General features: G+C 40.0%; 1 protein-coding gene across 1 annotated transcript in view; it reads right to left on the bottom strand.

Annotated features, from left to right (window-relative positions):
• Nucleotides 1-24,166, bottom strand: part of LOC110321475 (MOB-like protein phocein) — a 59,618-nt gene that overhangs the window by 6,711 nt on the left and 28,741 nt on the right. Inside the window, exons 3-4 of the mRNA XM_021197715.2 lie at nucleotides 9,967-10,029; nucleotides 2,067-2,168 (exon numbers count right to left, since the gene is read on the bottom strand). Of these exons, the coding sequence (XP_021053374.1) occupies nucleotides 2,067-2,168; nucleotides 9,967-10,029 (165 nt within the window). The remainder of the gene's footprint in view (nucleotides 1-2,066; nucleotides 2,169-9,966; nucleotides 10,030-24,166) is intronic.

The raw sequence follows: 24,166 nt of genomic DNA, 5'->3' as shown, positions 1-24,166 counted from the left end.
AAAAAAAAAAAAAAAAAAAAAAAAAAAAAAAAAAAGGTAGAGAAGGAGGATCCCTTGAGCAAGCTGGATCAATGGTAGACTATATCTTAACAAATAAGGTAGAGAGAAATCAAAGGAGAATCTTGGTATCAACTTCAGGTCTCCACAACAAAATAAACAGAGAAGGAGCAGCAACTACCAAGTCTGGGCTGAGACCACGACTAGTAAGAGTACTAGTGAACCTAGTATGTATGCACAAGGTCCTAGTAAGAGCACTAGTGAACCTAGTGTGTATGCACAAGGTCCTAGGTTCATTTCCCATATAAAGAACAGAAGTTTCAAAAGCTATCCTACATACAATGTACAAAATTTAAGTCCTTCATTTCACATACTGTTTACATGCATAGATTAAAACATTATCAGAATGTATGTAATACATACATCTTGAATGTGTGAATGTAACTTCCTGATTTTTGTTAGAATTTGGTGTTTCCAGGATATTCTTTTTTTCTAAAACTAAAAGCTGTAAAGCTTATACAATGTCTAAAATCCATTTACTACTCTTAAAAATTTTTTGAGATCGTCTCATAAAGCCCTTAAACTGATATGCAGCTGAGGATGACTTCAGCTCCTATCTTCACTTCCCAAGTTCTAAGATCAATGTGCCAGCCATGCCCAGTTCTCAATTTTGTTTTTTGTTTTTTGAGACAGGGTTTCTCTGTGTAGCCCTGGCTGTCTCACTTTGTAGACCAGGCTGGCCTCGAACTCAGAAATCCGCCTGCCTCTGCCTCTGCCTCCCGAATGCTGGGATTAAAGGCGTGTGCCACCATGCCCAGCTCAATATTTTTTAATATACTAAAAATAAAGGAAATTATAATGAATGCCAAACAATTTTAGGTAGATATTTGATGTAAGACAATCCTCCATAATAAAAATAAATGTATTTCATAGTTGTCACACTATTGAATGTGTTCACTCTAAAAATCCTACCTATGATATGTACTCCACTTTATCAAGGTAGAGTCACAACTGTTTCTTTATCAAACAAAAACACCTTGGTTTCCCCAAAAATGCAATATTAAAGCCTTATATTTATAAGATAAAACAGGTTACCAAAAAAAAAAAAAAAAAAAAGACATATATAAAACTTATTAATTAAAAATCACTATTTATTTAAACATACTTTTATGTATTGCTTTGTCTGTCTCATATAGATTCCCACTATGTAGTACCTGCTGGCAGGTTGGCCTTAAACTCACAGAAATCTGGCTTTGTCATCATGCCCAGCCTACTTAAGTATATTTTAATGGAAGAAAACAAAAAACAAAGGATATATTTTTATTTTTTTATGATTATACTTCCTTTCCTGGGTAATTCTGTGCTTAAGACTATAAAAATAACACTGTGACTGGAAGATAGATCATACTAAATGACACTATTTTTTGATCACCTATCACTAACCACTACTTCATATCAGCAAACTGTGTTTTATGTGGCTCTGAGTTATTGTTGACTAAGAAGTAACAAAGATTGGCAATGATAAGCATAGGCTTATACAGTCCAACTAGGTCATTTGGCAGTGCTGCAAATATAACCTGGCAAAAGCAAAACTGACAGCTTTAAGTCAATCTACTACAGAGTTAATACAATGAAAAGACAATCCATAGCTAAAACCCACACATCCTACCATGATTACAAGCCTTTCAAAGGGGCACCTTTTCCTAATCACAGAGGTTCAATATGAGCTATTAGGAGATTTGAATCGTTATAACTCAGTTGGAATTAACAATAATCATTCGCATGCTTGTAATTCTAATTCTAGCACTCAGGTGGCTGAAGTAGGAGATCCATGCCAGCTGTGACAGCACTTGTCTTCAATTCCAGCACTTGTAGGAGGTAGAGACAAGTGGACGGATCAAGGCCTGGGCTACTACATAAGAACTTGTCTCAAAATAACCAAAAGACACACAAAAAAATTGTTCTGCCTTATACAAATTTTACTTGAGTCATAATTTTCATTAAGAGGTACTTATTAGTGTATTATTACTAGAACTGTTAGTACTATCCTGAGATTTCCTTAAGACCTACCTTAAATGTTCATACTTCCATACACCTTCATCTTGGCCTTCAGGTGGTTCAAGAATTTTGTCAATATTGGAGCAGTCTGCCCTTATGTTCTGTTGAATATACTATAAAGAAAGAAGTTCTTATGGTTAATTAAATTATACTGGATGTTAAATTTCATGCTAAGTATGTTTAATATTTTTTGGTTTTTGAGACTGTGTAGCTCTGGAGGTCCTGGAATTTGCTATGTACAAGGAACCATGGAGTTGGCTTTGCTTAGCTGCCTTGACAGGCATATGTCATAGGTTTTTCAGGTTAGGTCCTGGGGCACAATGTGCATTGCAGTTCCTGAGAGACCAATGCATTCCCTCAGGTAGTAAAGTGTTCAGTCACTCTGTGTTTCTCTGTATGTTCCCTTTGAAGTTATAGCAGCCCAGAAGCTTGACAGGACAACTGATCTTTAGACATTAATCATTTTTACCCTGCAAAGTTTGCAAGCATCATTGTATCCTGACAACTACGAATGTAAAGATCCTGGCAATTGCTACCATATTCTTTTTCTAATAAAGGTAGAAGAAGTCTGACTATTCTCAATAAAATTGCCACAGCTTAAGTCTTGCTGTGGACTCTCTAACCAGCCTCATTCATCATGGCCATATTAGGTGACTCAGGCTGGCCTTCAACACAGAGATCAGTCTGCCTCTGCCTCCCAAGTGCTGGGATTAAAGGCGTGCACTACCAAGGCTAGATTGAACATCAGTTCTTCGCCTTCTTAGTAATGAAATTACAGGCATGTGCCAATACACTAGATTTGAGTTCCAAATGTAGACCCCTTGCATTGTGGGGACTTGGGAGAGGGAATGGGTTCTCCCTATGCCGCCCAGACTGGCCTAGCACTCAAGTCATCCTTGCAACCCAGCCTCCCATAAGATGCTAATATGGGCACATGATGCCTAGAATTTTTTCAGATTTTTTTTCAACTCATCCTAATGATCTTAAGTTTTAATGCTCTTAAGTATATGCAACTCATCTGAACCACCTCAAATTCCACACAATAATTCTTTCCAAATCTCCCCCTCCTCCAATATATACGCATATGTTTAAAATTCATGTTTAAATTTAAAACTCATTTTTAAAATTACCTTTTACTTTTTGATATTATAATAAAATTATATCATTTCCCCCATCCCCTTTCTCCTTTCAAACCCTCCCATACTCCCACTCCTTTCAATTTCATGGCTGCTTTTTTCATTGTTACATACATTTATGTATATTCATATAGGTTCTTAAATACATACGTATAACCTGTTTAGTATGTTCATAGCTCATTTTTATTGTACTCTACATTATTACACTTTTCAGTCCTGTGGTTTAACAAATAAATGTGGCTAGCCCGCAGTGTATTGGTATCCTTTCTCAAACATTATTTACACACTTTATATCTTAGCCCTGCATCCAGCTTTCATAGTCTCATATTTCAAACTTTTTCATTACTATTATTTATTATCTGTTATGCTAACCTGTGGTTAATGGTCTTTTGGTGTTAGTATTTTAAGTAATGAATTATTTGCTCATATAAGATAGCAAATAAAATTCACAAATATTATACGTTCTGAATATTTAACTGATCAGCCATTTTCTATTTCTTTCTCCTCAGGCCCCTATAACATAACAATATTGGAAATGGGCCAATTAATATTGGTCTCTGACCATTCAAGTAAAAGAGGAGTCATTGTCCATCACAAAGAGAACTATACAAAACAATCAACAAAACCAGGAGCTGGTTCTTTGATAAGCCCTTAAAAAAAAAAGATAGATAAACCCTTAGACATACTAAATAAAGGGTTCAGACTCGGTATCCTAATTAACAAAATCAGAAATGAAAAGGGAGACATAACAACAGAAACTGAGGAAATTCAAAAAAAAAATCATCAGATCCTATCACAAAAGCCTATAATCAACAAAAATGGAAAATCTGGATGAAATGGATAATTTTCTAAACAGATACCAGGTACCAAAGTTAAATCAGGATCAGATAAACCATCTAAACAGTCCCATAACCCCTAAGGAAATAGAAGCAGTCATTAAGTCTCCCAACTAAAAAAAGTCCAGGACCAGATGGGTTTAGTTCAGAATTCTATCAGACTTTCAAAGAAGACCTAATATCAATACTTCTCAAACTATTCCACAAAAACAAAAACAGAAGGAACACTACCGAATTCATTCTATGAAGCCACAGTTACGCTGATACCTAACCACACAATGACCCAACAAAAAAGGGAACTTCAGACCAATTTCCCTTATGAATATCAATGCAAAAATATTAAATAAAATTCTTACCAACTGAATCCAAGAACACATCAAAATGATCATTCACCATGACCAAATAGGCTTCATCCCAGAGATGCAGGAATGGTTCAATATACAGAAATCCATAAATGTAATTCACTATATAAACAAACTCAAGAAGAAAAGCCGCAAGATCATTTTATTAGATGCTGAAAGAGCATTTGACAAAATCCATCACCCATTCATGATAAAAGTCTTGGAAAGATCAGGAATTCAAGGCCTATACCTAAACATAATAAAAGCAATCTACAGCAAACCAGTAGTCAAAATGGAAAGAAACTTGAAGCAGTCCCACTAAAATCAGTGACTAGACAAGGCTGCCCACTCTCTCCCTCACCTATGCAGTGTAGTACTTGAAGTCCTAGCCAGAGCAATTAGACAACAAAAGGAGATCAAAGGAATACAAACTGGGGAGAAAGAAGTCAAAATATCATTTTGTAGATGATATGATAGTATACATAATGACCCCAAAAATTCTACCAGAGAACTCCTACAGCTAATAAAAAACTTTAGCAAAGTGGCTGGATATAAAATTAACTCTAACAAACCAGTGGCCTTCCTTTACTTAAAGGATAAATGGGCAGAGAAAGGAATTAGGAAAACGATACCCTTCACAATAGTCACAAATAATATTAGATATCTTGGTGTGACTTTAACCATGAAAAGATATATTCTTAATTAGTTATTGATAGGTGATGGCCTAGAGCATTGTGGGTGATGCCTGCACTGGGCAGGTGGTTCTGGGTTCTATAAGAAAAGCAAGTAAGCTGAGCAAGCCATGAGGAGTGAGACATCCAGCTCCTGCCTTCAGGTTCCTGTCCTGAGTTCCTTCATTGATATGCTACATATGTGGAAGCAGAAGCACTCGAGAAGCAGAGAAAGGCAGATCTCTGCGAACTTGAGGTCAGCTAATGCTACATAGTGAGATCATGCCCATTTAAAAAACAACAGGCAAAACATCATTCTTTTTGTTATATTTAAACACTGAGTTTAAATTATAATGAACTAATTCTATTTTCTAAGGCAGTTTTTAGAAATAATTTGGGGGCCATGTGATACAAGTATTATATATAACTGCACACAAAATTATTTTCCAGCCTGGTCTACAAAGTGAGTTCCAGGACAGCCAGGGCTATACAGAGAGACCCTGTCTTAAAAAAACAAAAAAACAAACAAATAAATAATATAATAAAATAGAAAAGAATAGCACCAAAAATCTGAGGTCTCAGAAACATAAAGAGTAGAAGGAACAGATGTCACTGAACTGGCTGTTTGCTTATTGCTCTTTCCAGTAACCCCTTCCTCAAAACTGACAAAGGTTGAAACTCAAAAGTGAATACTAGGATGCTGAAACAGGTCTGTAACAGTGGTTCTTAACCTACAACAGGGTCACATTTTGGGGGTTGTACAGCACTTTCCAGTTTTGGCTCAGGAGTGAAAGAAGCATATCTTAGATGTGAGGCTGAGTTCTCTTCAGGTTTAAGAAGAAACAGTATCCCTAAGAACCTGAGGGTTGGGGCTGGCGAGATGGCTCAGTGGTTAAGAGCACCGACTGCTCTTCCAAAGGTCCTGAGTTCAAATCCCAGTCAACCATATGGTGGCTCACAACCATCCGTAACGAAATCTGATGCCCTCTTCTGGAGTGTCTGAAGACAGCTACAGTGTACTTACATATAATAAATAAATAAATCTTAAAGAAAAAAAAAAAAAAAAGAACCTGAGGATTAAGAGCTCATGGTTGCCAGCTAACTCCTTCTCTGAGGCACAAAGCATTAGGGTCGTCCAATCTCATAGGAAACCCTCCATCCAGAAGCCCTGGGTTTAGGGATTACACACCTTTGATCCCAGCACTCAGGAGGCAGAGGCAGAGAGATTTCTGCGAGTTTGAGGACAGCATGGTTTACAGAGCAAGTTCCAGGACAGTCAGGGCTACACAGAGAAACCCTGTCTCAAGAAAAAAACAAATAAAATAAAACAAGACCTCCAGAACTGTGCCTTGAGACAGGTTATTTGTCTAAACTCTAAAGTATTTCATGGGGGCTAGAGAGATGGCTTAGCGGTTAAGAGCACTGACTGCTCTTCCAGAGGTCCTGAGTTCAAATCCCAGCAACCACATGGTGGCTCACAACCATCCATAATGAGATCTGATGCCCTCCTCTGGTGTGTCTGAAGACAGCTACAGTGTACTTACATATAAAATAAATAAAATCTTAAAAAAAAAATATTGGGAGGCAGAGGCAGTCAGATTTCTTAGTTCAAGGCCAGCCTGGTCCACAAAGTGAGTTCCAGGATAGCCAGGGCTATACAGAGAAAACCTGTCTCAACCCCCCCATACACAAATAAATAAATAAATAAATAATAAAAAATAAATAGAGTATTTCATTGTAGTAAAGCTAATAGACTAAAGGAAAAAAGACCAACAGAAATCAACTAGCCACTTATTTCTCATCAAAAAACATGGAAGAGAGACAGAAAGATGACTCAGGCACATGACAACTTGAGTTTGATCCCTGAGATCAACAAGTTGGAAGGAAAGAACCAATCATCTTCAAGCTATCCTCTGTCCTCTATATGTGTACCCACATATCTCCCTCTAATAAGTGTAATTTTTAAAAAAGAAAGAAGTACTAAAAGACTGCCAACCAGAATTCTCTATCTTCCAAAATGTCCTTAATAAATGAAGATAAAGATATTTTCAAATGAAAGAAAACTAAAGGCAGAGACCACAGTGGTAGCTAGTATTGCAAGGTTCTGGACTCACACTAGCACCAAAAAGAAAACAAACAAGCAAAAGAAAAGAGAATCCTAGAAAACAAACCATGCTAAAACAAAAACTGCTAAAAAGTTCTTCAAGGAAAGAAAAATAGAAGGAAATTTAAAACATTAGAAGTAACAGAAATTACAAGGCAAATCTTTAATCCCAGAACTTGGAAGGCAGAGACAGACTAGCACTATGAGTCTGAGGCCAGAGCATGGAGAGCTACACAGTGAGACCATGTCTCAGATAACATAACAGGAACTCTCAAGTTGGGTATGATGCCTCGTGCCCCTAACTCCAGCTCTTGAGAAGTCAAAATAAGACTATCATGACTTCAAAGCCAGACCTGGTTAGAGAGTTAAACTGTCTCCTCAAGCCAAAATAAAAGAAACATTGTGTCAGTGAGAAGGCTCATCAAGAAAAGGTGCTCACTTTACAAGTGGAATACCCTGAGTTCAATCTCTGAAACCAAAATAAAGGTAGAAAGAGGAGAACTATGTCCTCTGACCTCTATACAAGCACCATGGCCAACATGTACCTTCATACACAGAATAACATGTACAGACAGTAAATAATGAAGTTTGTCAAAAAAAGAGAAACATTAGGCTACAAATACATAGTTCAATGGTAGAGAAATTGCCTAGTACCTAAGAAATGCTTAAATTCACTCTTTAGTCCTACCAAAGAAAATATCTCTGTCTAACTGGGTTTCAATGAATGTCTACAAATATATAAGGGAATAAGAAGTAAAAACTGAGGAAGGGGGCCCATGTAAGGGTAATAATAACTGTAATAATAAAACACTTGATTCTACATAGGTAGACTATGCAATGTAAGACTTGCTATCACCAAACAAAACAAACACACACAGAGGTATGCTTAAAATTACAATTAAAACAATGCTAAAAGGGTCAAATAACCTGTCAAAGGGGGGGGGGGAGTGACTTACAAGAAGAAAAAGACAAATGGAACAAACTGTGGGCTAGGGGTATTAGCTAGTTGATAAACTACCTGCCTAGCATGAAGCCCTGGCCCAAGTTCAAAACCTAGCACCACATAAACCAGATAAGGTGTTGCATACCTCTAATACCAACACTAGGACAGTGGAGGATTGGGAGGGTTGGGAAATTGGTCATCCTTGGCTATTACTTCAAGTTGGAGGTCAGCTGGCAAATAGGAGGGCTCATCTCAAAATAAGGACTCCCCATATCCCACTACCATCCTCTGGAGAGTAGGCTCAGTGGTTAAGGGCACTTGCTGCTCTTGCAGAGGACTGGGTTCTGTTCCCAGTATCCACATGGTGGCTGACAAGAGCCTGTAACTCCATTTCTGGGGCTCCAGTGTCCTCTTTTGACCTCCACAGGCTCCTACACCATGCACCAGGTACACAATCATATACACAGGCACTGAAACACTACACACAAAATAAATTACAAATTTTAAAAATCAGAGAACTGAAAACAAGCAATAAAAGTTAACCTAAGTCTAAACATATCTACAAATAACTATTAATTTTAAGTAATGTAGAAATTATAGGCAAAGACTAATAAAATGAAAAAATAAAACCCACAGTTCTATGTTGGTTATATGATGATGTAAGTAGGTGATATAAGTAGGTGTGGGGCCCTGGGTTTCATTCCCAGCACACTGAACTCCTTACTCCCCGCTAAAATAACAAAAACTTTACTTAACCTATACCTAATCTGATCTATTTCATACCAATTTCTCTGGGGTTTGCTGTTGTTTTGGCTTTACAGACATCTTTTTTCTTTTTTAAAATATGACCTTCTTTCTCCTCCAGTGCTAGGGAATCAAACTTAGCTCTTCAGGCACACTATACAAGTGCTCTACCACTGAGCAATACATTCTGCCCCTGTATACCCTATTTTCTACCATTCTTTTTTTTTTTTTTTTCTTATTAACTAAGAACTTTATATGTTTTATTTACCTCAACTCTTCCCCTTAATTCCTCCCAGGTCCACCCCACTTCCCTATACTCTCAACTTCATGTCCTCTTTTTAATTTAATAATCCATCAACTTCAATTTGTGCTGTCCATATACTTGTGGGTGTGGGACTATCCACGATGTCATGAAGACCTACCAGGAACAATAAATATCCTTAAAGAAAACTGACTCTTCTTCTCTAGAAGCCATCAATCATCAGTAAACTTAAGATAGCAGTAGGATGCGCATGAACTGCTCCCCACTCTAAGCTAGAATATTGACTGGCTTCATCTTGTGGCCAGCAACCACAACAATTAGTCATAAATATTTTTTTTTCCACCAAACTCCTGATTCTATTCAATTTGAAAGAACCACCATTTTTTCATGGGGGTTGGGAGCTAAAACCTAACACATTATAGAAAGTGATTCTCAACAAGAATGTCTAGAAATCTCCCAATGTTCTACTGAAACAAAATGTGCTATGGAAGCCCTCCTTGGGAGCCAATGTACAGGAGTCAGGAGATAGTAGTGATAAAAGAAAGGAAAACATCTCTGTTTTCACATAGAGGGTATAATATGAACTACAATCATTAAAAAAAAAAAAATACAGATCTCAAAAGAATGTTATCAAAGGTATAGCATTTTATTTCTATTTAGTTATCCTAATTTGTTATTCAATTACTTTTAATTCCTTATATATTCAAATTTCATAATATACTTAATAAAATGAACTTTGAATACATTGTCAAATGGCCATTCCATTAACCCAATGAATCTGGTTTGTGCCCCCTCATACACAAAATGGAAATATTCAACTATGCCAAAGATATAAAATGTTTGTTGTGAGAGTTATAAAAGAAAATTTTATTACCTGCTGAACAGCAAGTGTACTGTCCATTTCATCAAATGATTCATCAGGCCAATTATAGAAATCCTATAAAAGTAAACTCATGGTTAAGGCACAGACAAAGTAATATGGAAGACACAGTAATGCTGCTATAAACATCAAATCTTAATAAAGATCCAAACCTCACACCAGAGTATTAGAAATGCCTTTACAATGGCCAATATTCTCAAATGGACATTAATGAACTATACATTGTAAGTTTTTAACCACAATCCCTCAAATACATTTTTCATTAATCTTTCATGGACTGTTTAACTGGAAAGAAAAGTTCAGCACTTTTTGTTTACAATTGTTAGCTAATACCCATAAAAGTTGCACTGAAAAAAAGTCTCCAAACACACACATAACCCAAATCATTGTTTTAAAGAGCTAGCTAGCAATATTGGTGAGCAATTTATAACTTCATAATATTATTTTAAACAAATAGTACAAATTACTATTCTAGTTACAAATAGAATTTTAAATTTCTAAATAGAAATATGATCCCATCAAAAAATATTTATGTAGGGGCTGAGGAGATGGCTCAGTCTGTAACTACAGATCCAGGAGACCCAGTGCCCTCTTCTGGCCTCTGTGAGCACTACATGTACATGGTGCAGACACACATGCAGGTAACTAACTGCTCAAACACAACTGTAATTAAAATCTGTAAATGTTTTTATTCAGAGCTGGTTAAGATGGACTGGCAGGCATGTGAAAAGCCCTGGGTTTAATCCCCAGCATGAAGGATATTATCCAAATGAATTTCTCTTTCTCTTTCAAGACAGGGTTTTTCTGTATAGCCCTAGCTGGCCTGGAACTCTGTCTCCTGAGTGCTGTTGTAGGTATGTACTATCACTGCCCAGCCCCATTTTTTTTTAAAAAGGGGATATTTTTGTGGCACACCTTGCATTGGTTTTGAATCCCTATTTGATTTTTCAGCAAGACTTATATATCTCACACCTTCCTTTTTTTGTTTTTTTGTTTTGTTTTGTTTTGTTTTGTTTTTCAGGACTAGACATTGACCTGGGGTCTTATATATGTTAGGGAAAAGATCTACTGTTGAGCTCTATTTCCAACCTGTTTTATACTTTTCATTTTCATTAAATTTTGTAGATTGGCCTTGAACTTGCAATCTTCCTACCTCAGACTCCTACATAGCTGGAATTACAGGCCCGTGTCCAGGCATGCATGGCTCAAATCACAAATCCTGGCATAGACCTGGTCTTCAACAAATGTCTCTAAGCTAAAATGAACTCAGGGAAGGGGAAGATTATTAAACCAATGACCTATAAACCTTTACTAACTAATAAAAGTTAATTGAGGTTGGGGAAAAAAACCTCTAAGAATGCAGTGTATAACACCTCGTTGATTAAAGTTTAAGAAAATGAAAAGTAGCCGGGTAGCTCATGTCTATAATCCCAGAAGAGAGTAGGAGAATCACTGTTCAAATTCAAGGCCAGCCTGAGCTACAAAGTGAATTCCAGGCTAGGCAGGGCTACAGTGTGAAACCCTTTTTCAATTCCCTCCCCACCAAAAGAAGGAAGAATTAGAAGAAGAAGAAGAAGAAGAAGAAGAAGAAGAAGAAGAAGAAGAAGAAGAAGAAGAAGAAGAGGAGGAGGAGGAGGAGGAGNGAGGAGGAGGAGGAGGAGGAAGATTAGCTCAGTGGTTAAGCTGCTCTTTCAGAGAACCCAGGAAAGATTCCTATCACCCACAATGTAGCTCACAAGTGGCTGTAATTCCAATTCCTGGGCATCTGATGCCCTCTTCTAGCCTGCTCAGGCCAATGCAGGCATGTGGTTCACAGGCAAAATACTCATACATAGAAAATAATTAATTTTTTTAAAAATTAAGGACCAGCTGTGTCGTGGTGGTGGTGGTACATGCCTTTAATCCCAGTACTCAGGAGGTAGAGGCAGGTGATCTAGGATAGCCAAGGCTACAGAAACCCTGTCTCGAAAAACCAACCAACCAACCAAACAAACAAACAGAAAGATAAAGAAAGGAAAGAAGCATACTCCTGGATATAATGCATATATTAAGCCATGTGTGGTAGTGCAGTTCTCTAACCCCCATACAAGAGGCTGACACAAAAAGGCAGCCTCAAGTGAGAAACCAGCTTGATCTACAAATCAAGTATCAGGCCAATCAGAGCTAGAAAGCAAGACCCAATCTCAAAAACAATAACAAAAACAAAAAGATAAATAATTCCAGCACTTGGGAGGTGGAGGAATCTAAGGTAGGATTATCAAGAGGTCAAGGCTTACAGAAACTACACAGTGGGTACGAGGACAATCAGGCTTATATGTTAAGACCCTACCTCAAAACAAAGTCAATAGTGTTGGCCCACAAAGGAAGGAGGAAGAGGAATTCAAGGTTATCCTTGGCTATACAATATGCTTCAGGCCAGCCTGAACTACATGAGACCCTTTATAAATAAACAAATGAGCAAATATGCATAGTGTAGAAGATATATACACAGATATAGACAGATACGACGTAAGGAAGCTGTGGCAAGGGAACCAAGAACCCAAGGCCAATCCAGACGCCACAGAAAGTTTTACACCAGCCCAAAAAGCAAGTGTCTCAAAGAAAAAAAAAGGGAAAGTTAACACGTTATTAAATGTTTTGCCACATAACTATGACATTCATTACACTTATGAGAAAAGTAAAATCTAGCCTAATGTTCTCACTCACCAGGTGGTGATGACACATGCCTATAATCACAGCACCAGGGAGGCAGACGCAGGTGGATCTCTGTGAGTTCCAGGCCACATTTATAAACAAAGAGACAAATAAATGTGCTCATTTAATTCAGTCAATAGATGCTAAAAAACAACCAAATGTTGTCTATGTTCTGGTCTAACTTTTAAATGTTCTACAGCACATGCCTGACTCTAGCACTCAGGAAATGGAGGCAGGATGAGAAGTCATTCTTAGTCACTTACCTCTCTGTTCAAGGCCAGCCAGACAATTCCCCCCACCTGCACAGCAGGAAGATATGCCACATACTACTCATAAGTAACATAGTAACACAATATACATCATTTTGGAACAGGCCTATTTTAGTGAAGAAAAGTTATGTGATAGACAGGAAAGGCTGGTTAAAAAGCAGTGTTTTCTTTTAATCCTCTTTTTTTCTATTACATTTTATTTAACCTTGTCATAAAGTGGGAAAATGAAAAATTCTGCACATGACTTACTCATAACAACGCAGCAAAGGGATATGTTGCAGTGTTTAGTTTGAACAATTTTTCAAAGTTAAAAATTTTTCATCTAGCCGGGCGTGGTGNNNCANNCCTTTAATCCCAGCACTCGGGAGGCAGAGGCAGGCGGATTTCTGAGTTCGAGGCCAGCCTGGTCTACAAAGTGAGTTCTAGGACAGCCAGGGCTATACAGAGAAACCCTGTCTCGGAAAACCAAAAAAAAAAAAAAAAAATTTCATCTAAGGATATAGCTGAGACCTGAATGCATGCTTAAGTTGTGCTCTCTTAATTTACCACAGGGAAAATCCTGGATTTAATCCTAAGAATTTTTTTTAAAGGAAGCGGTCACTTAAAAATTAGAAAAAATGTTGCCTATGCACAATAATAGTTATCTGAAAACAAGAACCCTTAGAAAGAAGAGTTGTTAAATAGTAAAAAGTATACATAGTATACAAATTTCCAACCAAGGCAAACCGACAGCTCAGGACTCAATGGTTTTCAAAGCAATTCTCTAGGGCTAGAGATGTAGCTCAATTGATAGTTGTCATTTCCCAACACTGTATACACCCTGAATGGTGGTATATATTGTAATTCTAGCCTCCAGAGTTTCGGCAAACAGGAGGACCTAAGAGTCCAAGGTCACCTTCAACTATATAGTATAATTCCAGGGTAGCCTGACTTTGAGAACCTTCAAAATCAGTAACAAATAGCAATTCTCTAAATTGGATTGGGGGGGGGGGAAGCAAGGTGGATCTCTGAGTTCGAGGCCAACCTAGTCTACAGAGCTACTTCCAGGAAAGTCAAGACTACACAGGGAAACCCTGTCAAAAGAAGGAAAGAAGGAAAGAAGGAAAGAAGGAAAGAAGGAAAGAAGGAAAGAAGGAAAGAAAGAAAGAAAGAAAGAAAGAAAGAGAAAGAAGAGATAGAAAGAAAGAAAGAAAGAAAGAAAGAAAGAAGAGATAGAAAGAGAAAGAAAGGAGAGATAGAGAAAGAAAGAAAAAGAGAAAGGAGAGAGAGAAAGAAAAGAAAAGAAAAGAAGAAAAGGAAAGAAAGGAAAGGAAAGAAAAACAGTAACTCTCTAAAACTCAGTAGCATTAAGTATTTTGATTTTCACTTAACCCTAAAAATTACATTTTTCAACAGAAAAGGTTTACTCAGAGGCAGCAGGCTGGGCAGCAATAAGATACACAGCCTGCTAAAATTACATTTTAAACATATCTCTTCTGATTTTAGAACATCTACTCAATGACAGGCCATTTCCAACTGCTGATTAATCCTATCAAGTTTGAATGTCAACTTGGTTTTTTTTTGTTTTTTGGTTTTTCCTTTTCTTTTCTACTGTGAAGTATCCCAGGTTTGCAAATCCTAAGAAGTACCAGTTTACTCAGTGCCCTACTCTTATTTTGGTGTATTATAATCAGTTCATTCCAACTATTGTCCACGCGCATTAGCATGAATATACGCAAGGAATGACATGTAACAAGTCACAACCTGGTGGCGAAAACTTGCTGGACCAGAGAACAGCTGCGGGGAAGCCGAAGGGAGTGGTGGCAAAGACAAACAAGAGGAGGATAACGCAAACTAGTGCCACCTGCACCCGGCCAGACCAACTGGATGGAGCCGACCGGCAGGTACGTCACCCGCCAAGCTTGCTCCCGGGGAGGTGGGCAGTGTTTACAGCCCTCGACGCCGGCGGTCCCGGCGCGGGGACAGTCCCCAGGTCCCCAGCTGGCCCACCCCACACCCGGGTGCCGTCAGTGGCCACTCACAGCAGGCAGCGCAGCAGCAGCCGCCGGTGACAGGCGTCGGCCCCGGGCCTCGGCCGACACAGCGGGGTCCCGCGCCTAGCAGGCCTCCAGGGCGGCCGGCGCCGGCTCGGCTGCCTCCGGGGCCGCGGCTCCGGAAGCGCAGGCCAGCCACCGCGGCCGCGGCCCCCACCCGCTCGCCCCGGCCGCTCCTAGACGGAGACCGGTCAGCAGCAGCGCCCCGGCTCGGCCCCGCCAACTCTCTGACAGGAAAGCCGTAGGGACGATACCTGCGCCTTGGTGCCTGGCCTGTTCCGCCTCAGCACTGCCGTCCCCTCNGCCATGACCATAGTGCCAGAGTCTGGGCGGCTGGCGTCGGTACCCGGATGTGGGGGCCGGCAGCTTGCGCGGGGGGCGGGGCCCGGCGGGGCTCAGGGCTGCGGCTGCGGGGAGGGGCGGCACCCTGCGGAACAGCCGCCGCCCGCGCGGGGCAGGATGGGAAGAGTGCGGAGCCGGCGGCTCGGGCGGAGGGAGGAGCACGGAAGGAACAGCCGGCGACGACGCTCAGCTCAGGCTGAAAAGGAAGATGCGACCGGAAGCTGGGGTACAGAGCCGCTTCCAAGGTCTGCGGTGTGGGTGACCCGAGCCTGCGTCACTTATGGGTGTTTGTCCTTCGGCTGTCTATAGGCTGGAAGGGCAATTTGCACAATAGTGACCATCTCAGAAAAGCGAAGTGAGGACATAATTCTCCACCACCCCAGATAATCTGGAAAATTTTTGTAGAATCTTCATGGAATTACCCAATCTGGAATCAGATTGGCTAGGTCGGTTAAAGGGAAGACAGGAGGTACTGATAAATCTTGCTTCTAGGGTCCTCTCACTTAAAAGCCAAGGACTCTTTCAATGACAAGTTGGTTTCCGTAGATAAAAGACTCAATGCTAAATTTAAAAAAAAAAAAATTGCCCATCAGGAGATAGAAAGTGCACATCTGTTATTGTGTGTTAGAGTTAAAATAAGCTCACATTTTTGCAAGTCGGAAGCAGGAGGAAATGAATAGCCCTTGATGGCTTTTATGAATTCTGTATCTTGACAGAATTCCAAGTTTCTCGTGCTTTTAAGTGTGGTGGGTTTTGTTTGTTTTTTTTGTTGTTGTTGTTTTGGTTTTGTGTTTTCTTTTTTTGGAGACAGCGTCTCTCCCTGACGTTCCTTGAACTTAAGAGATTTGTTTTAAGTGCTGGGACCCCTGGCCAGGCATAGGGGTTCACGTGTAATCCAACTCAGGGAGTTCCAGGTGATCCCACACCTTTTTCTGAATCCCTTGGGCACATGCAGGTAAAAAGCTTACACACATTAAATAAATAAACAAACAAAAAAGTTAAAAGAATTGTTTAGAATTCAAAGCCAGCATGGGCTACGTAGAGAGTTCCAGGCCAGGCAGGGCTACAGAGCAAGACTTAAATCTTCTCTCAATCTTTCCCAAAATAAGAAAAAAAACCACAGCATTTTTACCAGAATCTTCTTTTTTTCCTAACAAGAAAAGTTTGTTTTGGCTTACAGTACCATGGGACACCTGGTAAGGAAGTTGTGGACACTGGGTAGGTACCCTTTATAACTTCAAGAGCGTGGGGTTCAGAATCAGAGGTCTTGAGCTGAAGGCAGAAGTGCATATCTGCATCAAGACCCACCCAAAGTGAGCCACTTGTCACAGCTGGGCCACGGTTAGAATTCCACAACCCCCAAATAGCATCTCAAGCTGAAGACCAAGTGTTCCAACATGAGAGCTGGCTGGGCAGAGTGGTACCTTTAATTCCAGCACTCAGGAGGCAGATACAGGCTGAGCTCTGTGAGTTCAAAGTATGCCTGGTCTACAAAGAGAGTACAAGGACAGCCAGGAATACATAGTGAGACCCTATCCTTAAACAACAACAATAATAAAAATGAACCGAGGAATTGCCTTATTCAGATTGGCCTGTGGGTATGCCTATGGAGCCCTGTCTTTATTAATTACAGATATGGGAGTGGGGGGAGCTCAGCCCACTGTGGGTAATACCACCCCTGGGCAGGTGGTCCAGCACTGCATGGAAGGTTTTACAAACTGACAAACCCTGGGAAACACCAGTGGCCAGTAAGCACTGTTCATTCATGGCCTCTGCTTCAGTTCTTCCTTCCAGGTTCCCACCTTAAGTTCCTGCCCTGCCCTTCCTCAGTGACGAATTGTTTCCTAGAAGTGTAATATGAAATAAACCTTTTCCTCTCCTAAATTGGTGCTGGTCATTGCTTTGTCATAGCAACAGAAAAGCAAGCTAAGACAATGTGTCTGAGTGCATAGGACATGTGTATGCACACAGCTGTCCTTGGAGGCCAGTGAAGAGTGTCAGATCCCCTGGAGCTAGAGTTACAAGCAGTTGTGAGCTGCTTCATATGGTTGCTCGAACCAAACCCAGGTCCTCTACAAAGACAGGATTCACAAATTCTTTTTTTTTTAAATTTTTTTGTTATTTAAATGCATTTTATGCATCAAACATATTAAGAATATTGAGTATTTTGAGAATCAAATAATACATAAAAATTGTTCAACTTTTATATTCATATCCTTTCATATCCTAAAAATATCATTAATGAATATTTAATACTATCTATAACTGAGCATTCTATATCTAATGTTGAATACTAAATTGTTTCAAAACATACAAAATATTCTTTGGGAATTAAGCATAGTAAAAGAGCATAAAATATTAAAAATGAATCATTAAGAAATATATTCAAGCTGGGCCTGGTGGCGCAGGCCTTTAATCCCAGCACTCGGGAGGCAGAGGCAGGCGGATTTCTGAGTTCGAGGCCAGCCTGGTCTACCAAGTGAGTTCCAGGACAGCCAGGACTACACAGAGAAACCCTGTCTCGAAAAACCAAAAAAAAAAAAAAAAGAAAGAAATATATTCAAAAGCCCTTATACGATACCACCTGACATAGAGTATTTAAAATGCATTATATTATCTGTGTACACTGTCTAATGATCAATTTACTTAAAAAAGATTATCAGTGTTTCTAGGAAAGAAATTATTTTATCAGTAAGTATATTTTTAAAATTCCAAGGGCTGATGAGATGGCTCAGCGGTTAAGAGCACCAACTGCTCTTCCAAAGGTGCAGAGTTCAAATCCCAGCAACCACATGGTGGCTCACAACCATCTGTAACGAAATCTGATGCCCTCTTCCGGAGTGTCTGAAGTCAGCAACAGTGTACACACATATAATAAATAAATAAATCTTTAAAAAAATTTCAAAATAGCAAAACCTCTTTGAAGTTAAACATTAAGAAAACGCTAATTTCATCAGGCATGGTGGCACAGGCAATCCCAGCACTCGGGAGGCAGAGGCAGGCGGATTTCTGAGTTCAAGGCCAGCCTGGTCTACAGAGTGAATTGCAGGACAGCCAGGGCTACACAGAGAAACCCTGTCTTGAAAAACAAAACAAAAAAAACAAACAAAAAGAAAGAAAACGCTAATTTCAAGCACAGTAAGAAAAATTATCTATAATATTTCCATGATGTAGAACACGATTTTAATATTTTCAAATGTTAATATTCAAAACATAATAATTATTTTAAGATATATTTCATTGTTATATCTCCCATTTCATTTCTTTTTTTTAAAGATTTATTATTTTATGTATATGAGTACACTATAGCTGAGCCACATGTGGTTGCTGGGAATTGAACTTAGGACCTCTGGAAGAGCAGTCAGTGCTCTTAACCGCTGAGCCATCTCTCCAGCCCCCAAGTTATTATTGAATAGAGCATTGTTCAGCTTCCATGTATATGTGTGCTTTCCATTGTTTTGGTTGGTATTTAAGACCAGCCTCAGGCCATGGTGATCTGGTAGGGTGCATGGGATAATTTCTACCTTCTTGTATCTGTTGAGGCCTGTTTTGTGACCAATTATCTGGTCAATTTTGGATAAGGTACTGTGAGGTGCTGAAAAAGAGGTATATTGTTTTGCTTTAGGATGAAATGTTTTATAAATATGTTAGATCCATTTGATTCATAACTTCTGTTAGTTTCACTGTGTCTCTGTTTAGTTCCTGTTTCCATGATCTGTCCATTGATGAGAGTGAGGTGTTAAAATCTCCCATGATTATTGTGTGAGGTGCAATGTGTGCTTTGAGCTTTAGTAAAGTTTCTTTTATGAATGTGGATGCCCTTGTATTTGGAGCATAGATGTTCAGAATTGAGAGTTCTTGGTAGATTTTTCCATTGATGAGTATTAAGTGTCCTCCCTTATCTTTTTTGATAACTCTTGGTTGAAAATTGATTTTATTCGATATTAGAATGGCTACTTCAGCTTATTTCTTGGGACCATTTGCTTAGAAAAGTGTTTTTCCAACCTTTAATTCTGAGGTAGTGTCTGTCTTTGTCACTGAAGTGGGTTTCTGTAGTGTTTCTGCGCCACGCAGACCGGCGCCGTGTCTGCGTGGGCAGAAAACACCTTGGGGTGGGTTCGCACTGCAGAGCTAAGCTTCCTGAAATAAGAGATGATCTGCAAGAAAGATTATTATTATTTATTGATTACACGCGGGAGAACCCAACCCTCTCCCACGTGTCCCATTGTCCCTGCTGAGTGTCTCTCAGTCGCAATGGTGCATGTCCCAATGGCGCAATGTCCCAATCTCTCAATGGCGCGCGTGGTCCGATCCTCGGCGGAGCTGTGTCCAGAAGGCGGGTCCAATCAAGTAGGCGTGACGACATTGGTGGTTGGTCTGGGTGACGAGTTGACAGTGGGCGGTCCGAGGACGCTGTGTTCAGGCTGATCTGCTGCACTCCGGCTGATCGGGGAGCAACCCCCAGCGTGCCTGAAGGGGCACAACACAATGCTCAGAGGATGGCGGGCGAGACCCAACAGGTTTCTTGTATGAAGCAAAATGCTGGTCCCTGTTTACATATCCAGTTTGTTAGTCTATGTCTTTTTGGGGAATTGAGTCCATTGATGTTAAGAGATATTAAGGAAAAGTGATTGTTGCTTCCTGTTATTTCTGTTGTTAGAGGTGGAGTCACGTTTATGTGGCTATCTTCTTTTGGGTTTGTTGAAAGATTACTTTCTTGTTTTTTCTAGGATGTAGTTTCCCTCCTTGTGTTGGTGTTTTCCATCTATTATCCTTTGTAGGGCTGGATTTATGGAAAGATACAGTGTAAATTTGTTTTTGTCATGGAATATCTTGGTTTCTCTGTCTATGGTAGTTGAGAGTTTAGCTGGGTATAGTACGCTGGGCTGGCATTTGTGTTCTCTTAGGGTCTATATGACATCTGCCTAGGATCTTCTAGCTTTCATAGTCTCTTATCACATATCTCAGTGATAAGTCTGGTGTAATTCTGATAGGTCTGCCTTTATATATTACTTGACCTTTTTCCCTTACTGCTTTTAATATTCTTTGTTTAGTGCACTTGGTGTTTTTATTGTTATGTGATGGGAGGTATTTCTTTTCTGGTCCAGTCTATTTGGAGTTCTGTATACTTCTTGTATGTTCATGGGCATCTCTTTTTTTAGGTTAGGGAAGTTTTCGTCTATAATTTTGTTGAAGATATTTACTGGCCCTTTAAGTTGGGAATCTTCATTCTCATCTATACCTATTATCCTTAGGTTTGGTTTTCTCATTGTGTCCTGGATTTCCTGGATGTTTTGGGTTAGGACCTTTTTGCTTTTTGCATTTTCTTTGACTGCTGTGTCAATGTTTTCTATGGCATCTTATGCACTTGAGATTCTCTCTTCTATCTCGTGTGCTCTATTGGTGATGCTTGCCATCTATGACTCCTGATCTCTTTCCTAGATTTTCTTTTCTTTTTTTTTTTAAAAAGATTTATTTATTTATTATATGTAAGTACACTGTAGCTGTCTTCAGACACTCCAGAAGAGGGAGTCAGATCTCGTTAAGGATGGTTGTGAGCCACCATGTGGTTGCTGGGATTTGAACTCTGCACCTTTGGAAGAGCAGTCGAGCCATCTCACCAGCCCCTTTTCCTAGATTTTCTAACTCCAGAGTTATCTCCTTTTGTGATGTCTTTATTGTTTCTATTTCCATTTTTATATTTTGGATGGTTTTGTTCATTTCCTTCACCTGTTTGATTGTGTTTTCTTATAATTCTTTAAGGGATTTGTGTGTTTCCTCTTTAGGGGCTTCTAGCTGTTTACCTGTGTTCTCCTGTATTTCTTTAAGGGAGTTACTTATGACCTTCTTAAAGTCCTCTATCACCATCATGAGAAGTGATTTTAGATCTGAATCTTGCTTTTCCAGTATGGTGCTGTATCCAGGACTTGCTATGGTGGGAGAATTGGGTTCTGATGATGCCAAGTAACCTTGGTTTCTGTTGCTTAAGTTCTTCTGCTTGCCTCCCGCCATCCATCTGATTATCTCTAGTGCTACCTGCCCTCACTATATCTGACTGGGACCTGTCCCTCCTGTGATCCTGGTTGTGTCAGAACTCCTCAGAGTTTAGCTGTCTCTGTGATCTGTGATTCTGGGATCCTGGAATCCTGAGATCCTGGTGTGACCAAGCTCCTGGGATCCTGGGATCCTGTGTTCCTGGGCATGTTAGAACACCTGGGAGTGGAGCTTCCTCTGGGTATTGTGGGACTGGCTGCAGAGTTTGTGCCCAAGGTCTTCTCAGGGCACCAGCTCAGACTGGACGGAAGCTGTGTCATTTGTCAGGTGGAGTTCCTGGGTGCCTGGGTCCCAATCCACAGATTCTTATCGTTAGTGCTTACCCTCATGTACTGAGAACTCTAGACAAATAATATCTAAGTATTGTCTCTCTACCAGAGAGAGAGGAGGGCTCTGTAAGAGAGCAGAGGGCTAGGTGTGACCTCCATCTTTAAGCAATTCCATTTCACTCTGAGGATTAACTTTAAATTTTTTAGATTGTGTGGTACTTTCCCTGAGTGTAGATAGCAATTATTTATAGATGAAGAAGATCATTTTAATGTTCTCTTAATCCCAGGTTTTCTAAATGATTCTGGCCCATTGAAAAACAGAAAGAGAAAAAAAATAAATGTATATAGTAAATGTTAAATTCTGGAGCATGTGCTATTTGGGAGGCATAGGCAGAAGGATCAAGAATGCAAGGCCACCCTGGGCTGCATGAAACTGTCAAGACAATAAATTCAATTCATTTCCTTTGAAAAGTCTAATACATTTTCATAGTGATGTCAACTCTGACCTTTCTCGCAGAAAGAACCTTGCTCTTTAGAGCTGGCTGAAGCATTTCTACTTCATAACCTTCACATTTTCATTCCTGTCAGTCTACAGATGATGATCTCCAGACTGAAGAGTTTTATAGCAGAGTAAGTTGAAGGAAGGAGGGGAGAACATTATAAAAAAGAATGAAGTCAAGGATGAAGTTACAGCTTAGTGCTACAGTCAGTGCTGACCCAGAAAGCAAAAAGCTTCAGGGTCCATTCTCAGCAATAAAAGAAAGAGACAGGGCTTGGGGAGAAGGAGGAGGAAAAGAGGAAAGGAGAGAAGAGAAAGAGCAAGAATTATCTTAATCATTCATCAGGCCAGAGAGACAGCTCAGTAATTAAAAGCACTGCTCTTACAGAAGACTCCGTTTCAGTTCCCAGCACCCACAGGGCGACTCATAATGCCTGTAACTGCAGCTGCAGAAGATCTAATGTCCTCTTCTGGCCTTTATGGGCAACTGCACAAACATACCCACACATACCCACACACCCTCACACCCGAACACACTATCTTAGGGTCATTATTGCTGTGACGAAACCCAGGGAACAAAAAGAAGAGGGAAGGGTTTAGTTGGCTTACATATCCTAAAGTGCAGTCCACTGGGGGAAGCCAAAACAGGAACTCAAACTGGGCAGGAACCTGAAGGCAGGAACTTATGCAGAGGTCATGGATCGGTGCACTGGCTTGCTTATTATGGCTTGCTCAGCCTGTTTTCTCACAGAACCAGGAACACCTGCCCATGGATAGTTCCACCCTCATTGGGCTGGCCCCTCCCACATCAGTCACTAAATAAGAAAATGCCCTACAGATATGCCTACAGCACATCTTTAGAGGCATTTTTTTTTTAATCAGCTGAGGTTCCTTGCTCTCAAAATGACACTAGCTTGTGTGAAGTTGGCATAAAAACTATCCAGAGCACACACACTCATAAATACCTAAAATAAAATAGAATCTTAAAAAAAAAGTCCTGATTCTCATGCTTGTTGATTAATAAGATTTTGAGCAAACTTTTCAAAGTTTCTTCATTTGTAGTGAAGACTGTATTCAGCAGTTCCTTTCCTCGTCTCACAGAGTATGAAAGCTATAATTAAACACTAATGGCAGTATAGACGTGTATAGGACAGACCATGCCTGCCAGAAAGCCAGGGAGGCTGCCTGCAAACCTTTTCTTCTATGTTTCTCCAGATCCAATCCCCCTCTCAGCCTTCCTGCCCCCTCAATCCTATCTCCTGTGGATCCCACAGATCCAACCCCCCTCTCAGCCTTCCGCCCCCTCAGTCCTATCTCCTATGGATCCCACAGATCTTCCCCCTCTAACCTTCCACTCTTCACTTGTTGCTTTGTCCCAGACCACAACTAAAGCAGGCACGTTCTGCTTACCCAAGGGATGGTCCTCCCAGAGCGGCAAGTAGACTGAAGGCAGACCCACACCTTTCCTGCTATTCCTGAGATCCAATCCTCAAAGTCACATGGACTGCTCTGTAGTAGGAACCTGCTGTGGTTTTCCTTTCCTCTCTGAACCCATCCCCCAAAATCACAGACCTTCTCTCCAAACTCATCCCAGTATCCTAGCCTCCAACACCAGCAGGCATTCCTTGTAAACACACTAACTAAGCAGGGCAGAAAATGGGCAACATGGCCACCACAGTCTCTGAAAGCCCAGAGAGAAAACAGAAACCAAGGAATAAAACATACATCCAGCAAAGACAAATCTAAAAATCAACATCTAGATAGACCTAGAATCATCCCAAACCCAGATGCCTAGAATAAAAACACAATCAATAACATCCAGGGCAATATGTCTACACTAGATCCCAGCTATCCTACCCCAGCATTTCCTGAATATTCCAACATAAATAAAGCACAAGAAAAAGACCCTAAAGCCAACTACATGAAGATGATAGTGGTTCTTAAAGAGGAAATAAATAAATCCCTAAATGAAATTCAGTGGAAACTGAAGAAATTAATCCCGTAACTAAAACTAAGAAAACACGAACAGTGGAA

Source organism: Mus pahari, chromosome 5 (assembly GCF_900095145.1).
Source record: "Mus pahari chromosome 5, PAHARI_EIJ_v1.1, whole genome shotgun sequence".
Taxonomy (NCBI): Eukaryota; Metazoa; Chordata; class Mammalia; order Rodentia; family Muridae; genus Mus; species Mus pahari.
Note: the sequence above shows the minus strand (reverse complement) of the source record. Positions and strands in the feature narration are given on the sequence as shown.